Below are 21,620 nucleotides of genomic sequence, written 5' to 3' on the forward strand. Positions count from 1 at the left end.
TTTGATCTGCTTAGACAAACATTTTTGCTTCTGCTTAATTTGAAACCACCAGAAGATTGCATTATTATTTAGCCAAGAGAAAGAACTTTAGTGTGAACATTCATTAATTTATTCTATAACTTCTCTTCTGCTTTCTTGATGATATGATTCTTAGGATAAAGAGGTAGAATTTGGAGGACCTGCACCCAGAGTTCTAAGCCTGGATGATTATTTCATCACTGAAGTGGAAAAAGAAGAAAAAGATCCAGATTCTGGGAAGAAAGTGAAAAAGAAGGTGTGGTATATTTCTCTCAGATTATATCCTCATTCGTCAACAACAGTGAAAGAAAAATGTGTTCAGAAAGACATAGGGCTTTTTTTGAGGACAAAGAATTCTCGTTTTTTAAAAAACGAAGTTTAGTACTCAGGTGTAGTATGACTACAAAGTCATCTCTCTCCAGATGCTAACAGGGAAGAGGTTTAGGATGATGCTTCGCTTTTGCTAACTCCATATCTCTCTGGGGGGATCGTAGGTAATGGAATATGAATATGAAGCTGAGATGGAGGAGACCTATCGCACCAGCATGTTCAAAACTTTCAAAAAGACTCTGGATGATGGCTTTTTCCCCTTCATCATCCTGGATGCCATCAATGACCAAGTTCGACATTTTGACCAGTTTTGGAGTGCAGCAAAAACCAAGGGATTTGAGGTATAGACTTAAAAATGTTTAGAGTACATTGTGTTATCATGTAAGTGCTGCATTTGTTTGCGTAATCATTATTCATTCTTTCTTAGGTGTATTTGGCTGAAATGAGTGTAGATAACCAGACTTGTGGCAAGAGAAATATTCATGGAAGAAAGCTTAAAGAAATAAATAAGGTGATTTTTGGAAACATAGTAGGTGTTGCATTCTAAATTTCATTTAGGCTGTATTATCACTGTTGTCTGAAAGTTCTTTTTATCCCCTTTACTTTCAAAATATCTTTTCTATCTACTTTAGTAAATGTTTCTTATCCTTTGTATCTAAGTAAAAGAGGTGGCCTAGCTTTGCCTGGAACTAGCCTGTTAGACTTTACAGAATTAATTAACTTGTATTGGATGCTCACTTGGTCTTTGTTTGAGTAGAGATAAGTTGACCTGAATCTCTCTATAGATGGCTGATCACTGGGAAACTGCACCTCGTCATATGATGCGTCTGGACATTCGTTCTTTGCTGCAAGATGCTGCTATTGAAGAGGTGAGTGTCCTTTGGCTCAAGGGCAGTGCATAAATGACCTTTTTTTTTTTTTTAACTTTCTTTTACTTTGAAAAGTGTTTAAACTAAGAAAAGTTGCATGAATAGTCTTAAGAATACCTGTATAACTTTCATTGAGATTCACCAATTAATACTTTGTAATATTATTCTCTATATAGATAAAATCCCCCCCTTCCTCTTTTTTCTCCTCCTTCTTCTTATTATTACTATTGTTATCACTATTTTTGTGGAACCTTTGAGAGTTAAGTTGCAGACCTCATAGCCTATCACCCCTAAATATTTCAATGGGTATCCCAGGAACAGGGGCATTCTCTTCAAAAACTAGAAGTCTCGATGACCAAATTCAGGAAATTTAACATTGATAAAATGCTATACTGAGTAGTATAAATTTCCTGAATTATCTCATACAGTCCATATTCAGATTTTACCAGTTATTCCCATAATTGCTTTATAGCAATTTTTTAAAATCCAGGATCCAGTCCTTTAATATAAAAAGTAGTTTCTCAGCCACATCATTGTTACGAAAGGCAAAGAATTTTTGAAGGTTATAGGCCAGTTTTGTAGTCTGCCCCTCAATTTGGGTTTGTCTGATTGTTTTCACATTATTAGTTTTAGGTCAAACATTAGCAAGAATACTATATAAGTGATGTGTGTCTCCGTGCATCATATCAGGAGCCAGATGGTGTCAATTTTTTTCATTATTGGTGATTTAAATGTCGATCACTTGGTTCACGTGGAATCCATCAAATTTTTCTACCTGTCTGTTTTTCTTTGTAATAAATAATCTGTAGGGAGATACTTTGAAATTGTTAATATTCTGTTCCCCCAACAAATTTTTATCCATTGATAATTCTTGCCTAAATTAATTATTAATTTGGTGGAAGTAAATCTTTATCATGGAAAAGGAAAGATTTTTCTCTTATAATCAGTTGTGTACTTCTGTTTTGTTCGACCTCCTGCTATGAATGAGCGTTATCTATACTCAATGTTGTCATTATATTTCTATGTGATTTTACCTCCATGCCATTCCTCAACCCATTTCCTTCTGGCTTCTGCCCCAGCCATTCTCCAGAGACTCTCTCACCAAAGATTTTCATGACAGTGGACAATTCTCACTTCTCCTGCTGCTTAATTTTGCAGCCAGATATGACATAATTGACCCTGTTCACCTTCTTGAAAACATTTTTCTCTTGACTTCTATGATTCCACCTTCTCCTGGTTTTCCTCTGGTCTCTCTGGCCCATTCCTTTTTGGTCTTCTTTGCTGGCTTCTCTTGCTATCCAACCCTTAAATGTTGGTGTTCTATAGGGCTGTATCTATCCTAGGCTCTATTTTTACTTTGCACGTTCTACTGGTAGTTTGGATTGCCACTTATGTGCCCTTAATAGTAAGTTGTAAAGACCAGAATCCATTTTATTAGTATTTTAATTATATCTGAGTGGAGATGATTTTTATCATTCTACCATTATTTTCCCAATTTTCTACCAAAAAACATATATTACCTTAGTACACCTCAAATTCAACCTATCCAGTATGTAATTCATCTAAACCTGTTCCTTTTTTAGTTAGTATTCTCTATATTACTAATTAGACCCACCAATCACTTTGGTGCTGAAATCTTGACTTTTTACTTTACATTATCCTTGACTCTTTATTGTCAGTTATACCAACACTTGACCCTATCCCTCCACCAAGTCATCAGTCTACAAGTGTTTTCACTTTGACCTTATAAATACCTCTCTAATCCATCTACTCTCTATTTGCATTGCTGCCATCCTGGACCAAGCTTCTGTCGTCTCACTTTTCATTGTACCCTTTCTTACATTTTGAAATTTGAATCATATATATGTTTTACTTAATTGGAATACTAGCTAAAGGTTTTAAAAAGAAATCCTAGTAATTCATAGGCATTCAAAACATAACCATCAACTTAGGATAGATCATTATACTTAACTTCATAGGAATCTGTAAACATAGATATCCCAGGAAAAGGAAAGGCAGAAATATCATTCTGCGTTTTATCTGTTCTGTTTCAAAGTTTAGGTAGTTAAAAATTACTTAGTATGTAACAGTGCTGTCTTGCTCTGGGCAACTGTGCTCATTTCATATCTCAATGAGGGACTCAACATTTTCCTAAATGTTAACTCCATCTTTTTTTATTATTATTATGATTATTGGGGTGGTGTAGGTAGAGATGGAAGATTTTGATGCAAATATCGAAGAACAGAAGGAAGAAAAGAAAGATGCAGAGGAAGAGGAAAACGAACTGGTAGGAGACAGACCAACCACTTTGAACAAAATGTCTCTTTATTAAAATTCTTAGGGGTTTAAATTCAGATCTATGGTCAGATTATTCTGTCGCTATAAACCTTAATGGTAAAAGTTTCCATAATCATCTTCAAGGAGACTTTTGGATACTTTTTATTTTTCCCCTGACCAAAAGAACCCTCTACTGCGTTGTTACGTGAAAATTTTAATAATGTTAAGAATCTTACCCTTGTACTCGCTCATCTATTTGTGGGTGGCTTTAGGGAAGTATACTTTTTAAGAAAATCAATTACATTTGAAAGGGTGTTCTTACATTCCAGCAGATATGTGGTATAGCCTACCCAACATATGCATAATTGTCTCTTTGCTACAAGATCTCACAATTGAGTTTCTGTCAACTGAGGCAGAAGAACTTATTGAATGAGGAGGCAGAGGGTTGCCACAGACTGCTGGATTTGTTCTTCTGCGTTTTAGGAAAATAATTTGATGTGTAGGCAATCAATGCATTCTGCCTAGGCTGATTAGAGGCTTGCGTAGTGTGAGTTCCAAGTTCCCGTGTACCTACTGTAAATGCTTTTGATCACACCTCCTAGATATGTTTGCCTTACCCTGTCATTCATGAATATGCGACCTATAGAATTATATTACTTTTCAGTGTTTGCCAAATGAGGTACAAAGATTAGCAATGCCATGAAATACTGTTGCTTTTATAATTCAGAATATTATTCGGTTTGTTTACTATTTCAGCCTTTGCTACAGCTGCTTCTCATATTATTCTGAAAATGTACAAAGTGAGAACCCTGATTCCTACTCCCCTAGAGAATACAGAGTCTTTAAGAAGTGGTCCCATTAAACCCATGTATGAGAGGACTATGGATAGCAACTGTGTGTTTATATAGAGATGGTGTCAACCTCTACATTCCTAGATTTCTTATATGGATTAAAAAATAAGCTTTAAAGTTAATGTCATTTGAATCTCAGTATGTTTTCTTCTTTCTTTGAACAAGGTATTTTTCTTAATTAAGTTGTATTTTGACATCTATGACCTAAAATGTAAGCAGGAAATTCACTAAAAGGTCCACGCTGTTCTGGAACATAGCTAATGACCTCTTTAGCTGCTTGCAGCGTGTGTTCTGGAAAGTGATCATGTGAGAAGTCTATATATATATATATATATATATATATATGTGTGTGTGTGTGTATATATATATATATAGTTAGCTTTCTGAAGCTCTGTCTTCCTTTTGTGGATATTTCAGTTCAGGATTTGATTCATAATATGACTTACTTAGGTATAGGTCAAAACTTAGAACTTTCTATTGAGTGCATTTTTATTTTAAAAAATAAAACACACTGTAATACTATATTTTTATATCAGAAACATGGCAAGGAAGCCTTAGAACTCTACCCTGCTGGACTATCTCTTTTCTTTCCAAGTGGCTTTCCATTTTAAGCGGCGAGAAGGTGATGTCGTTTTAAGTAAGAACAGGGTAGTTCCAGCAGGGGTAGATTAACATGCTCGTTTCGCTCATCTTTGTTATAAAACTGCTCTTAACCCAGTCAAAATGCGGAATCCAGATCTTCTACTATTGGGTTCTATTCCAAGAGTAAAAGATTCTTGGAGAATTTTAACCACAGGGTTAAGAGCAAGTCTCATGTCATTCAGACCATTTAATGCAATTCTCAGTAAACTTTGCATTTTCTACTCTGTACTGATTACTACAGCTGGGTGAAAGCCAAGCTTTTCTTGGTTAAGAGACTCGTTTTGGGAAACATTGGTTTGATAGTTTGCCTTCATTGGTGCTTCAGTGAACCTGGTAGATATGACTCAAAATTTATAATTATTCTAGGGATGCTTAAGGTTTTCAGATGATTTTTGAAGTATAACTTGTACAAATTTCATCAATACTTAACTTTCAGCACCATCACTTCAGCATAGCTTTGTCTTGGTTTGTTCTCAAAATGTATTTGAAAAAGATGGTATTAATTTATAACCTGAAATACTACCTAATGAGTTGAAATTGAATTATTAGTCTGGCTGAAATACTAGAAATGTATAAGACCTATAGGTTTCCTGGAAGAATGATAATGCTCTACTAAACTCTTGTACAGAAGCTATTGTTGTGAAATGTTCAACATACTTTCCAACTTACCTGTGTGTCAGTCTGTTCTATGACCTTGAACATTGCCAATAGTAGAGACACAGTGATTCTTAAAAGGAGATCCTGACACCTGTGATGAATCTGTTCTACATAATAAATCCTAGTCTTGAAGTTCTGTATGTTAGGGTCTAATAGAGTCCAAATAAAAGAAAAGGGGAATCATAGTAAGTTACATGGAAAAAGCATACACTTGCCAGGTGAATAAACTGAAAGGATTACTACATAGTTAAATAGGTACATTGGGAAATTTGAAAATCTTTTGGGACTTCATTTGAAATGAATTACCCAGTTATTTTATTAAATAAGATGCAAATTGCCTGTGGCGATGTCTGGTTTTTCATGTAATAGGAAAATATAATTTTAAAAGACATCAGAAATAATAAACAGTTTCCAACTAATGAAAAAGAAATGCTCTGAAACAGATTCAGTTAAATTAGCCTTTGTAAGATCTAACTAGTAAATGGATTGAGTCACTTTAAAATGAAGTTGAACTTCAGACTTGTTCAGTGATACCAAGCTTTCTCCTTTCTTTTGAGTATTTGCAATTATGCTAGACTATAAAGTAACTGTCTTGAAAAATACTCTTTGGACCTCATGGCTACTACTATCACTTGAGAATAGCAGTTGAATTAGAAAAGAACCTAGCTAGTATTATAAATCCTCTGCTACTCTGAATGATATTAATGTTAGCACAGTAACTACCGTACATTCTTACCATATTTACTATACAGCTGTTGTTCAGACTACAATTGTGTGTCTTGAACTGTAGCTGCCTCCAAGCGCCTTCATACTATTCTGAAGTGACTACTCTGAAATCTGGGCTGTGAAGTTTGGTGAATTTGATAATTCAGTTTCTTCAAAGATAATGAGACTTTGTTTTCCCTAGGGATATATTTATAACTAGTGAGTGGAAACTGAATCCATTCCCAGTTTTAATGCTTTTCCAGTTCAAAAGTGATATGCATGTATGTGTCTCTTTCTAACCCTTCGAGCTTCTTTCTGTGTACGATTTAGGGTTACATTCCGAAAAGCAAATGGGAGATGGACACATCTGAGGCAAAGCTAGGTGGGTATTTCCTTTTTCCTGTTTTTATATGTGATACCTGATGGTAATGGTCATAGATCTTTCTGCTGTAAGAACAAATTTCCCAAAATTTCTGCTTAAATTAAGATTTTTGGCCTACCTTACATCCTTGGTCTATTTTGTTAGCTTTCAAGTTAACTAGTCATATCTTGTGACAAAGTGAAAGAAGGGTATTTTAAAAGAACTACCTTCAATACCACTTAAAGTTTTTAGAGTAAGCAGAAATATGTGGTAAATTTAGTAATAAAATACCGTCACTTCTAAAATCCTTTCTTTTATATTAATTAGAAATGTCGGTGCCAATGAGATTTCTGCTTTTCTAAAAGAATATTTAACTGCAGTCCAAAGTTGAACCGGAATATGAATACTTTGGGTAGTAGTAGTACCACTAATAATAAATATTGAAGCTTAAAATTCAATTAAAAGGCAGTTATTTTCCTTGTAAAATAAATTAAGAGTTTCTGGGTAGAGGGTGATAGATACATAATTCAGGTTTCTGAGGAGGCTGCTTATAAGATTCCATTTATATTTTCCTTCAACTTGTCTTTAGTGCCAGATTACAAGGTAAACTGGTTAATGTGATTGTCTAAATCAAAAATTGGAGTTGCTTACTATGAGGTTATCTGTCAAGCAGAAAATCATACATGTCCAATGGATTTTTTCCCAATATTTCATGGTAATACTGCAAAACATTTTTTCAGTTTTTTTGTTTTTGTTTTTACCTCACTTAAAACCATTTAACATGTGGATTTAGATATATTAATAAATAATTTAAGAAAATGTGACAAGGACTTTTTGAGAAGATTGACCTTACATATATATATATGAAATGTGGCTGTTGGTCCCTGCGTTTCTCTTCCTGGTACCATGCAGTTATTCCAGAACTGAAGTATCCATCTAAATATCTTAAATTCAGAGAACAGATTTCAGTCACTCAGCTGCTTTACTGTTCGGCACCCATTATCTGTGTTCCTGATGTCCTAGATGTGCATTTTATACATAGTCAAATAGGCTATGCCTTTATTTTGCCCAATTGATCATGTTGGCAATTGATACTGACCAGGTCCTATGTTAAAATATAGTTCTGTAAACTGTAGTATTATTATATTATTGGGATAGGTGCTTTGTTGTAAAGTCTAGAATGTTTTTCTAGTGTGTCTCCTGGAAAAATTATATATGGTTACTGACATATTTTTCTACTAGTCTTCCCTCTGTGGGAAATCTTCATGACCAACTATCTCCTAAACTTTTAAAGCATTTATAAGTGTTTAAATGCAATTAAATATGTAGTAAAATAATATCAACTCACTTTTAATGATAATGCTTTAGATCTGCTTATTTTGACATTAGATTAAGAATGTTTGAAGTTCTGTACTTTTAGGATAACCTGAAAGATCATGTCCCTCTTTTCTGGTTCTCTAAATAGTGATTATCTTTTGGGGCAAAGAGAGATCATAAAGAGACAAAGGGGTTGCAAAAGTGACAAATAATGTAGCTGCACATATAACCAGAGGCCTTACGTAATATATGATCTAGGGTAATGCTTTTTTAAACTTGAGCCTGTTTTCTGTTTTCCTTCCTAATTTTTAAAGAGAAAGGAAAATGGAATTTAGTTGTGATTACTCAAGAAAAGATGCCGTTAATCTTGGTATTGATTTCGGGGGGAAAAAAAAAATCTGGCCTATCTACCATTTGCTTCTCAGGAAATGCATTTTGTACAAATTCAGTACATTTTAAAAACAGAATGTTGCACAATGAATTCCAGAAATGGATTTGTTAAGTAAACCATTTCAGTGAAAGGCACTGAAGATCTAATAATGAATCTAGAAAATAAATTCTAACGTGTTTGCAGTTGGGTTTTTATTTATTTTTAATAAGAGTGACACTGATGTTTCGTATAATGACTTGCATCTGGCACCACTGTGTTCGTGAGAGCTAATCCTCCTCTGGAGACAGGCAAATTGAATGTGAGCATTCTTGAAAGTACTTGCTTCTTTGAGGTTGGTTCATGCAGCCAACTGAGACGATTCTTCTCTAAAATAGGATCATCATATGAGAAGTAGCCTATTTATGTTGCCTTCCTTATCATAACAAATTCAGTAGATTTGATTACCAGGTCCAATTTATTTTTCTGAGTACTTTACTGACATTCTTAAGTTACTTTTGCTGACATGATTGTGCTGGATGGAAACATAGTAAGCTTTAGCAATGCCACACATTGCGCCAGAAGGGCTGAGTCGGTAACGGAGGAACTTTGATTCACAAATGAGTCTGCCAATGAGAAAATACTCACTTACCTATAATCTTTCAAAGAGTGGGTTAAATCTCATTGCAGATTCTTGATCTGTGTTCATTTTGTTAAGTACAATATACAGTTCATTCAGCCTATGTTTGAGTGTTAAATTAGAAGTGCTGTAATTTTCAGAACTGGCCTGAGCTACATCTGGCATGGGTGTCATGGAGTTGTTGTAGACTGTGTGTGGCCCCCCTTCAGTCGCACCTGACTAACCCTTCCCAGCTGGGACCCAAGCACCCTAATGCAAGGGTGGGTGTTATATGCCACATCGGATACTGGGATTCAGCATTGAAGCTACTTAAATCCAATCACATGCTTTAGGTTTCTCCATATCAAGTCCTTTTGCTTTTCTCATCTCTGTCGTTTGTCTCTGCTTATGAGTTATTGTGTATTGACCTTCTACATCTCAGGGAGTTTCATCTCTTCCCAGTTGGAACACAGTTATTATTTGTATAGCACATACCCTTGTATGTTCACGATGGACACATTTTCAGAAATACAATTTATGTTTAGCAAATACATTAATGTATCTAAAAAAAATGTTTCTGCTATGCGTTAGTAATATATACTGTTTTGAAAATACGGTAAAATTCTGGGACCGGCCAAGTTGGGTATTTAAACCTTCATCTTCATCTTAAAACTTCATGTTTTGAAACTTAAGCCTCTAAAAATCATGAGTATGAGTGTGTTGGACACCAGTCGTCTTCTGTAACTAACACCCCAGGTTCCTCTTCCTTCACCTTACGCCATACATCTCTGTGTGTTTGGGTTTCCAGGATGCCATGTGGAAGAGGTATGAACCTTTCTTCAGCCCCAAAAAGGAAAACTAAACATGTTGTGCACAATGAAATGTCAGATTATACGTTACAAACAAGGGTGTTCAGACTAGGAATACATGCTCTGCTAAATTTCTGTTGCAAATATGGGACTCCTGGTCTGTAACTCTTGTCATATACCCCGTGTCTGAGGAAAAGTTACTGCATTTTCCACACTGCCCTTCTGCATTGTTGCCTGGCCATGCTCTATTCTTGGAATTGAAATATGATGTTTTCCTTTGAAGTATGTTAATGTCAAAGTTGATGTTGTTAGTTGGGAAATCTTTTAAAGTTTATTTAATAAGTGCATTGGAGCTTCCTACTCTTCGATAATACTGTTCACTCTTGAGCTGAGAACAGTTTTATTGTTTGTGGGACTCCATTTCTACTGCCATATCCTGTGCCCCTGTGTAATCAAAGGGTTACTTCTTTAAGATCCTTTATAATATGGCCTGTCATACGCATGTAGATAGAACCATTTGGTATAGCATGTGATTTACAGAGGAGATTAGGAGACTGTTTCTGTTGAACGCATGCATCCATGTCAAAATTTTTCCAAAGTGATACGATAAAAATTTCTTGAGTTTTGTAAAGTACTATAGTGTGGGGGAGGGTTTTAGGAAATAAAAGCTTTGCTAATTATGCAAAATCTTATCGGTTTTTGTAGCCTGTATGGTATGGTACAGTTAGTTGTGTGTGCAACTTTTACATTTAAAACAAATTCACCCTCTCTCCGTTGTGCTTTTTGTATCAAGTTCTGCTTCCGTTGTACTTTTCGTATCAAGTTCTCTCCAACTTGGTGCCTCAAAGATTTCTATTATATATACTCTGCACCCTTTATGGAGTTCAATGAAGTGTAGTTAATTGTTTCTGAAGTTTTTAGGTTTTCCTTTATTGACCTGCTTAATAGTGTGTTTATATAGCTATAGATGATTCAAAAGTTTAGTGCTTCAATGTAACTAAAAATATCTGTAACTCATAACATTTCACCTGTAGAATTCAAATCAGTATTAACAATCAATAAAAAAGACCCATTTTTATCACGTGTTCTTCTTAAAGACCCCTAAACTCGTATCTCATAATTTCTGAACTGACAATCCCTGTTCATTTAGTTGATTACAGTTTTAGGCTCTTGGAAAGCCTAGTCCCCTCAGATTGAGGATTCAAAAAGAAAATTCAGACCTGGTCACTTTGGCTGACTAGCCCTTAGCCTTAGAATGGTCAACATCACTTCACAGTATAACCAAAGAAAGTGGTGATTTGTACAGTCAACTTACTCATAAACATTAACTCATGGTGAATCTTCCCACAGAGGTCAAAATCCCAAGAAACTGTTCATCTAAAAACCTTTTAAAACATTAACTTGGCTCATTAAGTTCTTGGTACTACCAGCTTTTCATATGACACCGTGCGTGTCACACATGATTGCAGATCAGACGGGTGCTGTTAATATTGTGTTACAGAAAAAGAATGGAAGAAACTGTTTTTAGAAAAACCCAACTCTGCGTTTTCCTTCAAACCATGAGAGCTGATGTGTGGTTTGAGGGGTGGAGGGCAAGGAGGCCAGGAGACAAGTGCCTTTTCTTGCTCTGCCCGTATTTGTAACTTAAACCAACATCGTAACGTAGTGGCTGCCAATATGAACACCAAATAAGCACTGGAAATCATACAGAACTTGATATTATCTCAGCTGAGAAGAGAGTTTGGATCTGCAAGTGATGCTGCTCTCAAAACTGTGGATGTGCCCTCTGACCGTGTTCCAGCCTTCTTTTCCCTTGTTTGTGTGTTGTGTGCAAACTCACACTCTTCCTTAATGCTGCGGCTCTGTGTTTGTCCCTCAGACAAGTTGGATGGCTTGAGAACTGGTACTAAAAGGAAACGTGACTGGGAGGCAATTGCCAGCAGAATGGAGGATTATCTTCAGCTCCCTGATGATTATGATACTCGCGCTTCTGAGCCTGGGAAGAAGAGGGTAAGAGACTTTGTCAATAACTGCCAATGGATGAAGGGCCTGTTCAGGCATCTGGTTTTAGAAAGGTATAGACATAATATATGGTGATGGGAAGAGAACTGACTCTGGGTGGTGAACACACAATGTGAGATATATAATGTATTACAGAATTGTATGCCTGAAATCTATGTAACTTTACTAACAATTGTCACCCCAATAAACTTTAATTAAAAAAAAAGTTATAGACAGATAAGCATATAAATGTTCTTTTTAGAGTGATTTAAGTTTATACTATATCATACTACATATCAGAAAAGTGAGTCAGACCCCACAAATTGTGTGATCAAAATATACAAATAACTTAAAAATGGAGAACTGAACCTCACATGGCTAGCATGTTGTCAACCTTAAAGGAGTTTGGAGTGGCCACTTGTGCCATATTGTCATGGAGCAAAAGAGCCAGGTACAGAGTAGAGTGTTAAAGAGAATCTGTGGGACTTCTTAATGGATGAGATGTGGAGGGTCCAGGAGTGAATGTAAATGTTCCATGTGTTTGGTGCCATTTACTGAGTTAGAGAAGACGGAGGGAGCCATAAGTTTGAGAGTGAAAAATTAGAAGTTCAATGAGGAACCAATTAAGTTAGAAATGGTAATAGGACTCAGGATTCCAAAATTTAGAAGTTTACATAGGTAAATGTTTCAGGAAGTAAAGGATAGTCTTAAATGATATAGAGTAAACAAGTAAATTGGAAGCAGAGAAATAACCATTGAATTTGGCCACGTGGCAATCATTGCTGATTGATCAACAATCAGTCAAGTTTTCTTAGAGAGTTGAAGGACAGACGCCAGTTTGGAGCAGACTGAGGAAGGAATAGGAAATGAATAAATACAGGCTTCACATATAGACAACTTTTTGAAGAAGCTTTGCTATGAAAGGAAGCAGAGAAATGAAGTTGGATAGGTCTTCCACATAGATGTCAAATTCAGCAAAAATGGTATTTGTGTATATCCTTTAAAACAAACTTAACAAAACAAAAGGGATCGTATTATATATGATCTGCATAAGCTTTTTCAGCTAATCTGTCTTGATCTTTATAAGTATATACAGACCTACTTAAGTGGCTTCCTAGTGTGCCGTTGTTTGGTGTACAATCAGTTATTTATCCAGTCTCTTATTGGTGGATAACTATGCTGTTTCCATTTTATTACTAATATAAATACTATGGTGAAAATTATGGTGTATGTCTTGGCATCTTTTTGAAAGCGATCTATAATCCCTGGGGTGGATTTTTAGCACTAAAGCTGCAAGCTCATAGAATATGATTTATCATTCCTGACAGATATTGTGAGATTGCTTTCCAGAAAGGTTACATCTATTTATACACCCACATGTAAGTAAATGCCTATTTTTCTGCACTTGCCCCCACAGTGCTGTTATCAAAAACTTTTGACAATCTGAGAGGTGAAAAAAAGATCTCATTTTACATTTCTTTAATTAAGAATGAGGTTATGTATCATTATCTTTATGCACCATTGCTTTTTTATGAATTTCCTCAGTACTTTATTAGTAAAAGAACACTTACTATAAGAAAATACAAAAGCCAGTAAAACGTCATTACAGTGGATACCATCAGAGAACTCCAGGTTTCAAAGCTCTTTCACATACTTGACAGTCCCTAGGCCCACCTTTGTGTAGCCGGAGGAGATGGGGAAGGGAGATCTGATTAGCAACCTTTAGGTGCCCAGCTCCACCCAGGGATGACTTTTATTGATACCTCTCATTCCAGTTTTAAGGTTGGTTCAACAGAAGTAAAAATAGCTCTTCCTTGGGAATAATATTTTGGTGTAGTTCTGGTGACGACGAATAATCTCAAATGAGAAATATTTTGCCCTAGATTTTTTTTTTTTTTTTTTTTTACTCAACTGTCATCCTCTTCAGTAAGGAATGTGTGATCCCATGTAATTTACTCTGTAAAATGGGTGAGCATGTCCTAGTTCTTTAAAGTGGCTCCACTCTAACTCTCCTCCCTGCCGCACACCCTCATTTCACATAGTTTTAACCCTCAAACCACTCACCAAAATCAACATCAGAGCACCAGGAGAAGCTACAGGTGGCAAGGAATGCGGAATTCATTACCCTTTCCTTTCCTGGGTGCTCTGGATTTCTATAACTCAGCTTTTTACAAATATCATGTGGGTTCCTGAGATTAACTTCCACCATAAAAAAAGGTCATTCTGTAGAGTTGGTCATACTAGAATTTTACCAGAATGGTTAGGTTTTAAAATATAATTTATTTTTTTAAAGTTTCACTTGCTTTGTTGGGTATAAAATTGTAGCTCAGGTATACTTATAATTTGTGTTTCTGTAATGACTGGAAGGTGAACATTTCCCTTGTTTTGTTTTAGAAATATTCATTTTAGAAATATTTTTAGTGACAATAGGTGAAATATATCTCAAACCTTTCAGTCAAGATTTTGCTGTACTATAACATTTTTCTTTACGGTTTAAGATAAATGGCAAAAAAAAAAAAGTGTAAATCTCAATAAGAGTACCTATATGTAGATTAGCAGGGTACACTGACATTTAAGAAGCCATTTCTAGCTGAAAGTTGTTCGGTAGGCACTGCCCAGAAATGCCGCAGGAGAGTAGACAGGGCCACATTCAGAGGGCCCTGTGTGTTTGGATTTTATTCTGTAGGTAAGGGAAGGATTTAAAACAGATGAGAGTCACTACTGTATTTTAAGGAGAGCATTCTGGCAGAATGAATTGGACGAAGTGAGAATTCAGATAGGAAGACTAGGTAGAGGTTAGTGCTTTACTTCAGGTAAAAAATGAGGTCATTGAACTAAAAAGGAGTGACAGAGGACATGGAGGGGACAGGACTGAGCTGAGAGCTGCGGGAGCTGGAATGGCGAAGGCTTGGTGGTGGACTTGAGAGTTTTCTTTCTGTAACTTAAGATATATGCCTTTCTCTAATTCTCCCAGTTAATTTCTAATTTTTCAACTCCTGGTTTCATATTAGTTATCCTACCTCTTAAGACTATCCATAGAAGGAAGAGGCCCTATGCATACTTATTTTTTCTAAAGCCCAGCCTAATGCTGTGTTCTTTTTAGGTGAGATGGGCAGACCTGGAGGAAAAGAAGGATGCAGATAGGAAAAGGGCCATAGGTTTTGTGGTCGGACAGACTGATTGGGAGAAGATCACAGATGAAAGTGGTCACCTGGCTGAAAAAGCCCTCAATCGAACCAAATATATATGACTTAGTTTTTGAACGGAGTCAATTGTTCCTCTAAGGTAAGGGTCCATAGTCACATTAGTAACCTACTGTGTGGTTGTTTGGAAGGGTTTGAGATAAAGAAGGCAGTATGCTTTGTTAAAAATGCTTCGTTTTCTATATTATTTTCTGGTTCTAAACGAATAAGTGTGTGCTAGTTGCCAATACTTATAATACAGTTGATATTGGGAAAGGAAGCAATTTTCTACAAACCTGGCTCACTTATAAAAATACAAGACTTGAGGAAAGGATGGATTCTGTAGATTTGCGAAGGAATGGAGTCATGAGATATTAAGGTCTACTGAATTGTCTGCCCGTTCTTTCCTGGCGTGACAGCCTTTTCTTTTCTTTCCAGGTGGTTCGGTTTGAGGTGATCTGAAGCCAAGACCTCATGGAGCTTCATTGTGTGTCACCTTGCTTCCACGTTTCAGTTTTTGTTTTGTTTCTACTGCTTTAGTTTTTTAAAGTTCTCCAGTGTCCCCAAGAGGTATTAGAATCTTGCTGTACCCAAGCAAGACACAATTTTTTTAAAAAACTATTTTGGGGAGGGAGGGAGTGATAGCTTAACTGCTGAAGCCAGGTGGGGATCTGCTGACGGATTCCAACAGAAAACATTTTCTCCACTGTACAATGTCACGGACTATCTCTATCATCATTGCTTTGTGGCTGTTCTTGTTTTTTACTGTATGTAACTGGTAGCTGATTGTACTAGGATTAAAAACAATAAACATCATGATAAAGCCGATGAGATTCATGGGCTATACAGCATGGGCCCCTTGCTCTTGTTTTCTTAATTTCATTTTTATTGTTTTTTTTATATGGTGTGTTGTAATCGCATGCTAGCTGAACATCCCAAAACTTCTTTCTCATTGATCATTATATAGCTCAGTGATTCCATAGCGCATGTTGTAACACAGGTCTCAGTGATGTTCAAAACACTCATCTTTGTTTTATTGCTGATTTCTTCTCTATCTTTGTATCTTAAAGAAGACTAGTAGAGACAATTGCAAATACTCATCAGTTCCCTGGAGCACATCTATTCTGTAACATGATGTTTTATTTTTTTGATCTCTCTGTTCCTCTCTTCTTTCCTTCCTTTTTTTACGTTCTCCCTTTGTGCTGTTACGTTTTGATTTTCCCCTGCTCTCACTTTGACTCCATGATGGACAGAGCTAATGTACTCCATGGAACTAAGGAGCTTGTTGCCTTAGTACTGAACTTGAACTGTTGATTTTTTAATCCAGGTTGCAGAGAAGGCGTATAGAGATGCAGAGCGCTCTGGCAGGCAGCCTTTAAGCCGTTCAGGTTCTCAGGTTCTTGCCAGATTGCTCGTTATTGGAAAGCATGGCCTTCTGCAAAGTATTTCCTTTCTTGTGGATAGTTCCAGGTAGAACCCAGAAACATACAGAGCTAAAGCCCAAATATCATTCCTATTTAAAAACAGAAAAGGAGCTCTTTTCCCTTTTTCATTCTGCAAAGAAAACAATGTTATTTTCTAGCAAGAGAAGACAGAGACGAGCCTTCTTCCTTCAGACGTCACTTGTACTTTGGAATCCAACTCAGCAAGTTGTAAATTGGTTCACAAAAGGCTGGGATATTTTGAAATGTCCACTTTCGGGCTACAGACAAAAACCTTGTAGTTTTATGACCTACATTAAATACTGTGTATATAGAGATAACGTTTATTAGCATTTGAATAGTACCACTTTGTGTTCAAAAACTTGAAATTCTGGAACTGAAGATTAATTTAATGGGAAATCCTGACTACTTTCTATGCTTTTATCTTCCCTGAAATTCTAAATGTTTACACATAAGAGGCTTTCAGTTCACTAACAAGTCAATATTGAATGTACAATTTGCCAAATAATTTCCACTGTTTGTAGTATTTAACAAGCTACTTTGGTTGCTTATTGGCCGGCAGTTCATTTCTATATACCGATCTTTCTCAACCGCCTTTGTTGTGTTGAGTGAAAGTACATCACAAGATAGCCAGTAGAATTATTGTATGTAAAAAGACTCACTTACTAGTTACTGAATCTACTGACTGTCTATTCTTATCAAAAACAAAATTTCCAGAGTGTGTTCACTAGTTCGGAAGAAAATGGAGGCATGTATGTTCTTATAGAGGATGGTTTTACTTCAGTCTTCATAACCTTTTTATATTCTGACTGGTAGTGTTCAGAATGCCAGTGAAATGCGAAGTGGTAATCACCCCATTAATTGCTTAAAATCTGTCATGTTTTTGCCTTGCAACCATGGCTTTGTGTCTGTGGTATGATGTCAAGCAGGGCTGGGAAGAGTTCACAGAGTCAGGAATGGCCTCTACCGATTTTTGGAAGATACCGATTAGCATGGGCTTAGGGGATGAAATAGAACGTTGCCTACCTTAAGAAACTGGCATAGCAGATAACCTCAATGAAAGGAAATTAACGAGAACCAGGATTAGGCGCCAAAAGAACAAAATAGAGACTGTCAGTTGATATTTAACTTTAGTAGTCCGCTAATGAGACTGTTAAGAAATTCTTGAATTTACATTATCATCAGAAGAAGAATACACTAGAAAGTCCAAGGACATCTTAGAGAAATTTGGTGTGGATAGAAAATGCTTTCATAGCATATATATCTAAACTTTCTTAAGAGATGTCCTTGAAATACAGAGGACCGAACTTGGGTTCCATTTATTTGCTAGCATTTTACTGTTATTTTATTAACATTGTTTTCCTTATCTCAGAAAGCTGCTTGGTACGTGTTCTAAAATTTTTATTTTAATCATAATAAGTTTATTTAAAATCTTTTGTGGTGTCTCATGTCTTAAAAGAAAATAGAATGATTTGTGGGAAAGTTTCTGATATCTTTAATATTTCAGATCTTTTAAGCTACATGTAAAACCTCTCACTTTAATGATTCAACTCTACTTGTAAACTCCTTGTGCAAATAACTTGGTAGATGACATGCAGAAATTTTTCTGTTTGGGAGTCATTTATTTAGGGTTAAGTTGTCATAGTCAAAATATGTTGTGACTCATTACAGAGATCAGAAGCCGTCAGTAATACGCAGTAGTCTATCTGTTGACCCTTATATAATTCACATACTTTTCTAGAAATTTGAATTTGATTCACATACCAATGATTAATTCAGAGGTTTATTGATAAAGATAAAATCTTAAATGTTCTGGATGGATTCATTTCCCTAGTGAAAGAACTCTTGATTGTTGATTGGGCAAACCAAAGTAAGTGCCATCTCATCTGGAGACCAAGTATGAAATTCTGAATTGGACTGACTGAAAATTTGCGCCTAGGTTTTCTTACTTTGGAGGCCCCTCAGCTTTTTGTTAAGTATTTTATCCTGCTCACTATTCAATTTGCAGATATTTTGGTAATAATAGGTATCTAGAGCCTGGCTTACTGCTAGGACTATAGAAGAAACAGATTGTCAGCTACAAAGAGACCGTACAGCTGTTTCAGCTAGATTTTAGAGTTTAGAGCTACCAAAACAGATGAATTTTACTGAGCCATAGAAGTATGATTCCTTCTTTTTAGTATTGACAGACCCGCATGTAAGTTCAGGCTTCTCTCTTAGGAGCTATGTGACCTTAAGCAAATCATTTAACATATCTGAGCTTCATTTTCCTCCTCTGTAAAGCAAAATAACAAAACTTACCTTCTATTAAAGGTTGCTATGAGTAGTAAATTGAGATAATGCTTGTAAGCTGCTTGACACAGTACCAAACACATGGTAAAAGCTCAAAGATTGGTAGCTATCATCATCATCGTCATTACTTTTTGACAAATTTCATGCGCTTTTGAAGTTCAAAGTTTTTGCTTGACGATAATTGTCACCTTATATAGCCAGCTACTGTAGACTGAGCTATGTCTTATGAAATAGTGCAGTTTGTGGGTAATAATTCAGAAGCGTTTTCAGGTGGCTAGAAACTGATCTTCAGAATCAGTATGGAGGCATAAGAGGCCTAGGTGCAAAGGTCGACTAATAAGTACCCAGGGGGGAATGAGTAGCAACAGAAGGCAGTTGCCAGACCACAGGCGTGAATAAAGGTGAAGGCACTGAAGCTTTGATTTGCCTTGATCTTCACATATTCTGGAAGAAAATAGTAATTTTATGAATAAATAATACATTCACATGGTATAAAATTCAGAAGGTTCAAAAGTATATATATTAAAAGTCTCCCTTCCATCCCAACCCTCAGCCTCCCACTACCTGATCTATAGAGGCAACCAGTGTTGCCTGTTTTGTGTGCTTTAGGAAAAATTCTGAGGGTAAGCACTGAGTATTATTAACATTTTTGTTTCGGTTTACCCAAATGGTAGCGTGCTACACACACTACTTTGTTTTTTCTTTTTAATAGTGTGTCTAAAGAGGTCATTCAAATCATGCATAGAACATTATCATTCTCATTTTCCCTCTCCCCCTTTCCTTTCTCTAATTTTTCCAAAGGTACCTTCTTATGGTAAGGAGTTTTACCGAACAATTTTAGAAATTGCTTCATCTATATTTCCATTCTATTGCATGGAATATAAATTGTGCGGATGTATTTCTATACAATTTTATTATCACTTGTGCAGGTTTGAGTATCCATCCTTGGCAACCAGTAATCTGTTCTCCATTTCTGTAATTTTATAATTTAAACAATGTTATATAAATGAAATCATATAGTATGTGACTTTATGGGATTGGCTTTTTGGCTTTTTGGCTTTTTTCACATGGCGTAATTCCCTTGACAGTCGTTCAAGTTGTTATGTGTATCAATGGTTCCTTTTTATTGCTCAGTAGCATTCCATCCCTTTCTCTTTTAGAGCTGCAGAATATGTTATTTTATGTCTTCACCATAATTTAATTTACCAGGTCTCTCATGATAGGTATTCAATGCTATCTTTTACTCTTATAAATTGTAAATCTCCTGTATCTCATCCCTCTGCCACTTCCTATACTTGCCTAATTTCTAGCAATGAAGGAACACTACCAATGGCATCCTTTAAATAGACATGCTTAGATAGTGACAGGCCCTTAAGAACCAGCACAGCATAGAGGTGAACTATCAAAAGAGTTGACAGTAATCAAATAACAGAGGCAGATCTTTCCTGGTAAATTCTGCATGACGGGATTCTGACAAAGCAAAGAAGCATGGCGTGTCTTAGAGTGCCAGAGCGGCCAGAGACTCATGGTTCCCTGGACCACATGTGGCTGAGAGTTATGATCGGAGGCCTCTGGCCTCTGTACCAGGATATTTATGCACCTGCACCTCCACAACTGATCTGACCTCAGTTCTCAGGCTCCATTGCTCTCACGTTAGACCAGAGTCAAGAAGCATCCTCCTGTCTGGGGCTGAGCTTTTGCAGTTGTGGGAACAGCCCTCTGCCTGCCAGTAACTGGATCTTGCATCAGTGATCCTATGAAGAGCTTGTAGATTGAGTGGTTTACTATGTAGAGAAAGACTTGACTTTGAGTCTTCTACTTAAAAAGCTTGAACTTTCTACTAAATACTCACATTCTTGTTTTTGACAATATTGATCTGGATTACAGATGCCTCTCCTATGATATTTGAAGAATTGAAATAATCTCTTCCACCATGACTTGAAATCCCAATCTCAGATCTGTTATTTCTGACAGTCAGTTCCTATTTCTTGACTAGGTATGTCTAATGATTATTTTTGTTTTACAGTATGTAGTAGCTCAGTGCATGGCTCATATATCTGTAGAGTGAATAAATAGAGGGCATGTCTCCTCTGTGTGTGGCAATGGCCACACATTCAGAGTCGGACAGGTAACAGGGGAGCCACAGGGCGATAACTGGCAAACTGGAGAACAAGGTAGGTCTGATGAAATGGAAGGTGGCACCTGCTCAGGCATAGCAGACTGTGGCCATGTAGGAATGTGGGTGTTGTGTTGCCAGATCTTCTGGGTTTTCAAGAAAAGTGAGGAATCTGGATTTTTATGTGAGCTCGTCAGTGTTTCAGCACCGGAACTTCTTTTGATGTTTTTTTGTTTGGTTTGCTGGGGTTTTGTAAGTGATTTGGCCCATAGAGCCTGCCTGCCATTTCAGACTTGATGGCTGCCAATTTGAAACTCTTGATATTTGGAGCAGAGATTGGAGAGACCTTAGGGTAGAGAAAATCATTCACGTATTGCTATTCAGATAGCTGATGGAAATAGTTTTGTTTTCTGTCATTTGTAATTTTACGTCTAACGTAATAGCCTATTTGCTTTAGCTCCAATGACAAGCACCTTACCTACTTCACTGAGATGTTCCCCATTACCCACCTTATTAAGGACAGACTCATCAGCGTGGCAGTGAAGTCTGTCAGTAACATGATCCCAACTACTTGTCCAGCTTCCTCTCCCACTCTTCTTACCACACGTGCACTGCTCTGCAGGCGCCCTGCAGGAATTACTGTTTCCTCAACACTCCCTACAATTGCCTGTTTTACTGCCACCTTGTCATCTCATCCTTCAGAAATTGTGAAGACCCAGCTCACATGCTACCTTCTCCCTGAAGCTGTTCCTGATCTGCCTGTCT

At 36.5% G+C, this 21,620-nt stretch overlaps 1 protein-coding gene across 2 annotated transcripts in view; it reads left to right on the forward strand.

The window, feature by feature from the left end:
• The window catches only part of YLPM1 (YLP motif containing 1), a 59,275-nt gene extending 43,419 nt beyond the window's left edge, over positions 1–15,856 (forward strand). Inside the window, exons 13-21 of one of the 2 annotated variants that reach the window (XM_019733491.3) lie at positions 155–274; positions 513–689; positions 776–859; positions 1,134–1,217; positions 3,424–3,504; positions 6,680–6,731; positions 11,702–11,832; positions 14,927–15,108; positions 15,444–15,856. In XM_019733491.3, coding sequence (XP_019589050.3) covers positions 155–274; positions 513–689; positions 776–859; positions 1,134–1,217; positions 3,424–3,504; positions 6,680–6,731; positions 11,702–11,832; positions 14,927–15,073 — 876 coding nt within the window. In that variant the 3' untranslated portion in view covers positions 15,074–15,108; positions 15,444–15,856. Of the gene's footprint in view, positions 1–154; positions 275–512; positions 690–775; positions 860–1,133; positions 1,218–3,423; positions 3,505–6,679; positions 6,732–11,701; positions 11,833–14,926; positions 15,109–15,443 lie in introns of those variants that run through there. The other variant, XR_012494591.2, reaches the window with a different exon arrangement.
• The last annotated feature ends 5,764 nt before the right edge of the window (positions 15,857–21,620 follow it).

The sequence above is a fragment of the Rhinolophus sinicus genome, chromosome 3, assembly GCF_057876585.1.
Source record: "Rhinolophus sinicus isolate RSI-liver-muscle chromosome 3, RSI-T2T, whole genome shotgun sequence".
Lineage (NCBI taxonomy): Eukaryota > Metazoa > Chordata > Mammalia > Chiroptera > Rhinolophidae > Rhinolophus > Rhinolophus sinicus.